Raw genomic sequence first — 9,357 nt, 5'->3', positions numbered from 1 at the left:
GAGGGGAGAGAACGATCAGTGAAAAAATAAAACGGATTCGACTACCGTTGCCCTTTAATGCCATACTACAGACATAATTATACCCTCAAAACGTAGGAAAATTCGAGGTGATAACACTGTTGAAGCTGTCACTTTTATAGTTTTGACCCCGTACACACTAATTGACCGACTACTCCCTTCTGTATCTCAGTGGGACAGACAGCATGCAGCACCTGTGCCTAATTACTCTGGCCTGCAGCTCACCCTGGTTGCTTGGCAACCTCAAGCCTGCCTTTGACTAACTTTATTGAAGTCTCTGTATGATATCAGACTATCAAGACTACATTTTTAATGTCGGCCATTTTATCCTTGTCTCTCGCAGACACAAACACAGACACATAGAGAGACAGACAGACAGGGCAGACACACAAGCACACACACAGAGACAGACAAGACAAAGACAACATGCACACACGCACACACACACACACACGACAAATGTCTTTCAAAATAAGAGTTCCTTCAAAATAAAAGACTTTGTAAAACTCTCATTAACAGACACAGACAAGACAAAACAATGGCAATGATGACACAGCGTGTTGTATAAATACTGAATTTGCTGAGCAGTGTCAGTAATAATGTATGGGGGCTATGTTAATTGCAGAAGCCAGCAGGCAGAAGCCGAGCGGCGGCCATTTTAGCAGTTATTGGCTCTTAATTTGAACTTGAGACAGCAGAGCACCTAGCGCGTCAGTGCTAGCTGTAAAGACCTGCTATTTGTTAACATTAGCGACCAATGTTAAAATTAGTGGCTAATTAACATTAGCCACTAGGAATTAAATACATGTTAATCTTAACATGCTAATGCTAACATGTTAATGTTAATTGCTAGTGCATCAGCGTTAACATGCTAATGTTAACATGCTAATTGTAACATGTTAATGCTAACATGTTAATGTTAATTGCTAGCGCATCAGCGTTAACATGTTAATGTTAACATGCTAATGTTAACAGGCTAATGATAACATGCTATACTAAATGCTAGCGCGTTAGCGGATCAGCGTTAACATGCTAATGTTAATTAGCATTGGGCACTAAGAAATAAATTCATGTTAATGTTAATATGCTAATGTTATCATGCTAATGTTAACATGCTAATGGTAATTGCTAGCGCGTAAGCTAGCTATTTGAGGTGTGCTTTTTGAATACAGACCCCCGGCAACAGCCCACTCGTCACTCTCAAAATTTCTGCAGGAATTTTCTAGTACTGAATTTGCAGAGCAGTGTCAGTAATAATGTATGGGGGCGACGGGGCCAGAGTCAGGCACACTCAAAATTTCTTTAGAAATGTTCTAGTTGAATAAAGACATGCTGTGCAGACTTGTACTAAAACTATCTGGATATGTATAAAAAAAGAAAAGCCATGAAAAGATGAGTGAGATTTTACAAAGTATACAGCAGGAGATAATTGCACATTTAGGTTTGTTTTTGTTCATCATTCCAGTGCCAGTTACCGTTTATCAGTACTGTATACTGTGAGACAATATGATTTATAACTTGTGATAATAAATGAGTTGTAACTACCACAGGTGTAACTACTAATCGTAAACTAGCAACTATATTCTCACTGGTGTAAGCCCTCTGGCCAACTCCTATCCATCCTCTGGAGACTGACAATCAATCAAAATGATTAATGACAACCAACCGCATCAGCATGTTCAGTACTAAAGCCCTGGGACTATCACATTTTGTCAACAGAATAACATTGTCATTTATGATCACAAAGGTCTATAGCACTCTGCTGAGTTTTTGATGTTAAATGTCTAGTCTTAAATAGGCTCAGCTGGTTGTTTCTACATCAATATATTCATATCTGTTCCTTCTCTTCCAGCCTTAGTGGTCAAGATTTGTGAAAAGTAGGCCTCATGGATGATCAAGAAAAATGAAGGTAAAGCAGAAATGTATTTTATTTTTGTCTTTTATGTGCTAGCAGTACAGTGTCTAGTCCTCTTGTGAATTGCTCATTTTGATTTTTAATTTTTTTCCCCGTAGTAATCCCTACGTTTGCAAAGAAGGAACCAATGCTGTAATGGCAGATCAAGGCGAAATGAAGGTAAATAATAACTGAAATAATTCATATTTTAGGGTAAGATGATACCATACTATAATCCATTAAGCCAGCAGCTACAATAAGATATTTTACCTTAGATACAAATGCACTTAAAGGTCCAGTGAGTAATATTTAGAAGGATTTATTGGCAGAAATTGAATATAGAAAGAATTGTTTTTTTAATTTTTATTTATTTTTTGGGCCTTTTATTTCTACAAAGAGAGTCAAGCGTCTGTCACTGGCGACTTTGAATTGACCGTATTACAAGGAGGGAGATACACAAACAATCCCCGTCCATCTATTTGTTTTGTACTGTTTAGGCAGAGATTTCCATTGCTTCATGCTTCAACTGTTTCAACCATTCAACCGTGTGATGATGCAGCAGGCTAACAATAGATATTCACTAGAAAATTTCTAAAGAAATTTTAAGTGTGCCTGACTCTGGTCCTGTTGTGCCCATACATTATTATTGACGCTGCAGTAGCACAGAGACTTAACTTTGGGGGTGTTCTGTCTGTGTGTGAGTGACTGCTGAGAGACACAGAAAATCTCAAAATGAACCTCCTCAAACTAATGGCCACTAAGGCCAAAATGTAGGTGGTACCTAAAAGCCAAAATAACGTGAGCATCCTCATCTTGTCGACCATGTGAATACTGAATTTCAGTGGCTAAAGTTAAAAAATGTGACCCGGGAAGAAAGAGAAAGAACAGGTGCCCCATGGTCATTTGGGAAATATCTCCTCTCCAATTTACAGAGGCGTAGATGGGGCTGTCGGTAGGTGATCCTGGCGCATCAGTGCATCTCCCACCAACTAAACTATAAGTCTGTTAGCTTCAGCAGTGATATCACTGCATAGCCCACAAATTTTCCTACATTTCTATGTGTAAATTATTTCTGTGGGAGGAGTAGCATAAGAATAATAAGTATAGGGAATAGTAAGTAGTGTGCCTTATAAATAATCTATTGTCTGTTTGAGAATCTAAAGAAAGAACTGAGCAGAAGAGAGGTCATGTTATAATCACAGAGTTGATAAGCAGACAAAGTTGGCTAACATAGTGCTTTTAGTGGGGAAGTTGTATACTTCCACAACCGGCACACCAATTGCAATAATGATCTCATGAATATTTGATACAATAAATACATAGGATTATAATTTAAAAGAATCAACATCATGCTGTATAATACTTGAAGCTAGCAATTGTCTATAAACTCATGTTTACTGAGGTAATAAATCAAGTGAGAAGTAGGCTTATTTCCCCATTAGACATTACACCAGGACCATATTTGGCACATTTGACTTTATCCAGTTCAAGTTCTTTTTACAGCCAATGATGCTGCCTCCTGCTGGTTATTAGGAAGAATGAAGGTTTAAGCCACTTCAGCATTAGCTTCTCTTCACAGACTTGGAAACTATGTTGGAAACAAACAGCCCACAATGTTGCACTTACAAATTTCTACAGTAGCCTAGAATGGACAAACCAAACAAGCAACAAAGACTGGCTCTAGATAGGACCTTTTAACTTTTTAGTGACTTTCTTGACCACCGTAGGTTCTGCTACATCAGAATCAGAATCACTTTATCAGTTCACTTTGCTCTCCTTTGTACATACAGGACACACACACACACACGCACGCACGCACGCACGCACGCACACACACACACGCACACACACACACACACACCGAGTAAATGACTGATGATAGTGCAATGTTGCAGGTGATGGAATAAATATGGTTTCTACTACATGCCTGGAGGTAAGGTGAGGGTGAGGCAAGCAGGATTCAGTTGCAGCCTCACCAATAATGCCACCAAATCCTTCACACTGGACCTTATAAAGATGAAGTTATTAAACACAATTTTTTAAAAACCATTTCAAGTTGTGTGTGTGCAGTAATTCAAGTTGAAAATTAGGGAGAAAATAACAGCACTCTTTGTTTTAGAATCAGGAGGAGGAGCTGCCACCTGACATCAAGGACTGGAGTAAAGATCAAGTGAAGGAATGGGCTCTCAAGTTGGATGGTGTGGATGACCACATTGCAGAAATACTGTTTCAGCAGGACATTAATGGGCCTAGTCTTTTGCTTTTAGAGATAGAAGACTTCAGAGGTATGGGTGTGACCTTTGGACCAGCAAAACTTATCAAACATGCCAGAGATGAGAAAGTGAAATTTAAGAAAGAGGAACCAACAAGCTCTACAAATCAACCTGTATGCCGCAAGCCGTATCCATTTTGTAGGTATCATGATACATATAGATACATGGAGAACAGCATTCTTGATATTACAGAATCTGGTGCCTCAGACCTAATTGAACCCTGCCACGAGTATAAAGCTTTCATCAATACAACAGATGAAACAAAAATGAGCAAGTTCACTGCGGAGGTTATTCGATTTGCAGCTGCCTGCATGAACAGCCGCACCAATGGCACCATACATTTTGGAATAGGGGACACGCCAGACTTCATCCATGGTGAAGTGTTGGGAGTGGCTGTTGGGGACAAAGAGGCTTATGCAAAAGAACTAAAATCTGCCATTGATAGTCATTTTGAGCATAAACACAAACAGGCTGCTCAGATCTGCATCAAACCGCCTCGATTTGTTGAGGTTCTAAAAAAGATTATGACATCAACTGACAAATGTGTGATAGAAGTGGACATAGTTCCTGACTCTTCGATCTGTGAAGAAAACGTTTACCACACTTTAAACACAAAGAAAAACAAGAAAAAAAACAAAGGTCAAGAAGAAACTGAAACCCAACCATTGAAACAATTCTTTGTCCGAGATGGCGGTAGCACCAGGGATCTCCTTAAACTGACCACATCAGCCAAACCTATGGAAGAGTACAATCAGTTTGTTGAGTGTATGGCAAAGCGATCACAACTCCGAAAACAAGCTGAAGAGAAGCACCTCAGTGTTATAAAAAGCAGCACTCAAGGCTCTAGATTAAGTGAGATGATAACTGGTGGTTCACTTTCTTTAGATAAGTCACACTTTGAGCAGTATGTGATAGTAACTAACAAATCACATGCAATCCAATTTGAATCACTAGGATTTCTTGTGGAACTTAATCCCACAGCTGTTTTAGATTTTGATCCAGAATCAGCTACACACGGATTAGAGCATAACTTCGAACAGCAGAGTACAGTGAGTGTCCATTTACCAGCAAACTATAAAATCACAGAAGGAGTTGAGGACATTGCAAATAAGTTGAAATTAACCCGAAACACCAGCTGGGTATTCTGCAATGGAGGTATCAAGGATGAGACACCCTCAGACATAGATGAGTGGTTGATGGACAAGGGAGCCTCCGTTCGAGATGTGATTTCCTTCTTGTGTCGTAAAGATGTGCTTCCAAATAAGAGATTCCTTGTCATTTTCTTACTTTTGTCAAGAGTGAGTGAGAAGATGGACCCTCTTGTTGAGACTTTCAGTACATTCTGGCAAGAGCTTAAAGGCACAAAGCAAATCCTATGTATATGTGACAATGAAAATGCATTTACCTCCTGGAGGGACCTGATCATCGCTCGGTGCGGAATTGACATCTCTAGTAGATGCATATATGAGCTCAGTTTTGCTGAAGTCAATGGGACTGTTCTTAGTCTTCTGTCAAAAAACCGCAAATCGAGCCGTTTCTTACCCTGTCGTGGAAAAGGCAAAATCCTTCTTGAAAAGAAAGTGGAGCGTAGCTGGAACACCTTGGAGGTTCTGTGCGTGAACCAATGTGAAGGGGGAAATGAGGATAAAATTGTCATAGAGGAGAACTTCTACAAAGGAGGAAAAGTGTCATGGTGGAATTTCTATATCTCAGAGCAGCCTGGATCCACAGCATTTATCGAACGAGACAAGTTTGACTTCATCATGAATACAGTCATACCAGATTTGTGCTCCCTGAGAAAAGCCTGTGTGTTGTTTAATCTTATGCATGTACCTGGATGTGGTGGGACAACTTTGGCCATGCATACTTTATGGGCTCTCCGGGACAGATTCCGTTGTGCTGTCCTCAGAGACAGTACCACAGACTTTGCTGAAGTAGCTGATCAAGTTGTCAAACTCTTAAAGCATGACAATGAGGAGCACTTACCACGTGTCCCTGTTTTGCTGATGATTGATGACTTTGATGACAAGGAAAAAGTATTTGACTTGCAGCAGCTCATTGAAACAGAATGTGCAAAGAAAGACATTCAGTCTAAGTCTGCACAGGTTATTCTCCTGAACTGTATGAGGTCAGAGTCCCATGAAGAGAATGAAGCAACTGGAGACACAGTATTCATTGGAAATAAGCTCTCTGAGAAGGAGCAGAAGCTATTTGAGGAAAAATACGTAGAAATAGAGAAAACCCACAAGAATTTTCAAACGTTCTATGGATTCATGATCATGAAGAAGAACTTTGACTCAAAGTATATTGAGGGTGTGGCCCGCAACACCCTGAAGAGCTTCAATATGAATCAGAAACATGCACAACTTCTGGCTGTTTTAGTTCTGCTGCATGTGTACTGCAAGGATGCCTCTCTCTCCGTCTCACTTTGTGAGGAATTTCTTGATCTGCAACCAAAACCATTTTGTGGAAACATCAAAGTTGAAGAAGAATTTGGGAAATTTTCCACTTTAATTACCAGCTGCACCGTTGAGAGTAAGGTAGTATTCAAAGCTGTGAAAATGATCCATTCAAGTATTGCAAAGCATTGCTTGCAGGAACTTGAAACAACACACAATGTGAGCAAAGCTGATATTGCTGATCTTCTGCTGACCACAAACAAGCTTTATGAGAGCACACAAGGCAAAGACAAACTCCTGCAAAATGTTCACCACATTTTGGTGAAGAGATATCATTCAGAGAAGGAGGACTCGAAGTTCTCTCCACTCATTCAAGATATTATGAGTCAAACCCCAGGCATGGAAGAGATGGTTCTACAGAATGCATCAAAAATATTTGAAAAGGATGCAGCTGTCTCTCAATTACTAGCTAGGTACTATTACCTAAAAAAGAAAGATTTCTCAGAAGCAAAAGTTTGGGCAAAGAGAGCAAGAGATCTTTCCAAAGACAGCTCATATATGGCAGACACATCAGCACAGGTTATCAAACACGAGCTAAAGAATGCCCTTGAAAACTGCAAGGAAGGGCTTATTAGTCCTGAACAATTGAAGACTTATCTCCAAATGGCGCAGTCAGCAATAGTCTCTTTCAAGGAAGCTCAGAGTCTTGCAAAGAAGGAGTCAATGCAGCGATTACAAATCAAGACAGACAACTGCCCTTTAAATACATCAGGGTGCCTGGGAGAAATTCAGGTCGGAGTACTTGTCATTGAAGTAATGGCAAAGACCCCTGTATTTTCTGATGACAATGTCCGCCATGACATAATGAGTCAGGTTCTCTCTGGAAACCTTAAACTTCAGAATGCTGAGGAACGTGATCCACGGAAGAACAAACACAGACAGTACTACATGATTCTCAGACAGTTTGAGGATGTACTTTACGACCTCAAATACAGGATGAAGAAGAACTTTGATTTCCTTGATGATTTCTACGTGAACTTGGGCTCCAGATTTGGAGTGAAAGACAGTCGTGACGAAGTAGCCCAACATGAGCTTTTCAGATGTTTCCGGGAGTATGCAAAGCTTTTCTGCAAGACAGATTCTGCAGCTCTTTTGAAGAATAAAGCCATGCAAAACATGTTGAAACTACACCAAGCAAGACAATACCTGGAGATGAGAAAAGCTGATACCTATTCTGGGATTCTGAGTTGTCTCTCAAATGGCATCTCACCTGAAAATATGGAGAAGATTGTTCGATATTATAGTTGCATTTGTGAAACTGGTCATAAGCCATCTGTGAATGAGAGAATCAACTTCATCTATGTCAATGTTGTGTTGAGTTGTATCAAATTAGAATCAGTACACATTAAGCCATACCACAAACTAATGGATCACCTTTGCCAAGTTCTTTGCGAGCCAATCTCATCAAGTGGCAATTTGCCACTGCTCTTCATTGCAGTTGTGCTGTTGTGGCCACAGCAGTCTGTCTCCAGACCAGAATATCAAAGTCTGAAGAAGTACGTCTCACAGATGAGGACCTTTTATCACACAATGATGAAGGAAGTGTACAATGGCAAGTGGCCGATTGTCCATTTCTTCCTAGGGAAGAAGCAGGGATATGAACGACTGGTACCCTCTGGGAAAATCAAAAACTGCATCACAGATGGGCAGTTTTTCTCCATGTGGGACAATGGAAAAATCTGGAAAGAGAAGAAGGTGGAGGAGCTTCTTTGCAGGGTCACTGGCAAGGTTAAGGGTGACTTGATACTGGCAGATACTTGTATCCCAAATGTGAAGGTCGAAGTCACTCCAGTGTTTCGAAGTCAGCTTAGTGGGCATGGCCAGGAGTCAAATGTGTCATTCATTATCGGTTTCTCAATGAAAGGCCCTCTTGCACTCGACATTAACTAAACCAGGGATGTCCAAAATATGGCCCGGGGGCCAATCACGGACCGTGGTCAGATTTCATGCGGGCCAAAGCTTCATTTTTATAATACATGGTTTATGGCCTGCCTAGGATTTTCAGATACTGTATGGCTGCAAGATTAGGCTTTTTTTGGTTGACATAAGAAGTATTTTAACCTCTAAGAACATAGCTGCTGGTGTTCTATATCTGTAGACAGATCTGTGACACAAAATATTACTTTCTCAATAATCTTGTTAAAGACAAGAGCAAGAGTGATACGTTGTACACTTAAATGTTAACAGACTTTGCATTACTCATGTTTAAATGTCATGTCATGTTTAAAATGAACATAATTTTGAGATTTGTATCAACTTCCATACAATTTATTCTTTGTTATCTGACTCCAGATGTGAAAGAAAGGAAGAACTGTTTTTTAGATTTGTTCACGTCTGATTGGCTTAGATATGGTTATTTTCATTTTTTAAATGTTTGTATTAGCCCCTGGGCATCTTCACATTGTCAAATCTGGACCTATGTAAAAAATGAGATGAAAGCAGTCTGTTCCAACACACTTAATTTTTTCAGCTACTCATTGTGTATCTATTTGTTTTATTCATCTTTGTATTTTGTAAAGGGACTGAGGTGCTTGGAATTAATTGTAATGCTGTGTTACATTTTTGTGTATCTTTTGCTGCACAGATAACATTAGTGATACCATTGTTTTGTAAAGGAATGCTAATGTCTAGTATAACCTTAAACTCAAACCTCTTGTCTCAATATTTTAAAATATGTACTGTAGCTAATAAGTCATTGTAAATATGATCTTTA

The 9,357-nt window shown here is 39.6% G+C and overlaps 1 protein-coding gene across 3 annotated transcripts in view; it reads left to right on the top strand.

Moving 5' to 3' along the window:
* Window positions 1-8,847, top strand: part of LOC104940379 (sterile alpha motif domain-containing protein 9-like) — an 18,331-nt gene extending 9,484 nt beyond the window's left edge. For 2 of the 3 annotated variants that reach the window (XM_019260427.2, XM_027277990.1), the window contains exons 2-4: window positions 1,871-1,927; window positions 2,032-2,092; window positions 4,032-8,847. In XM_019260427.2, coding sequence (XP_019115972.2) covers window positions 2,069-2,092; window positions 4,032-8,534 — 4,527 coding nt within the window. In that variant the 5' untranslated portion in view covers window positions 1,871-1,927; window positions 2,032-2,068 and the 3' untranslated portion in view covers window positions 8,535-8,847. The remainder of the gene's footprint in view (window positions 1-1,870; window positions 1,928-2,031; window positions 2,093-4,031) is intronic. The other variant, XM_019260428.2, reaches the window with a different exon arrangement.
* The last annotated feature ends 510 nt before the right edge of the window (window positions 8,848-9,357 follow it).

Source organism: Larimichthys crocea, chromosome I (genome assembly GCF_000972845.2).
Source record: "Larimichthys crocea isolate SSNF chromosome I, L_crocea_2.0, whole genome shotgun sequence".
NCBI lineage: Eukaryota > Metazoa > Chordata > Actinopteri > Sciaenidae > Larimichthys > Larimichthys crocea.
Note: the sequence above shows the minus strand (reverse complement) of the source record. Positions and strands in the feature narration are given on the sequence as shown.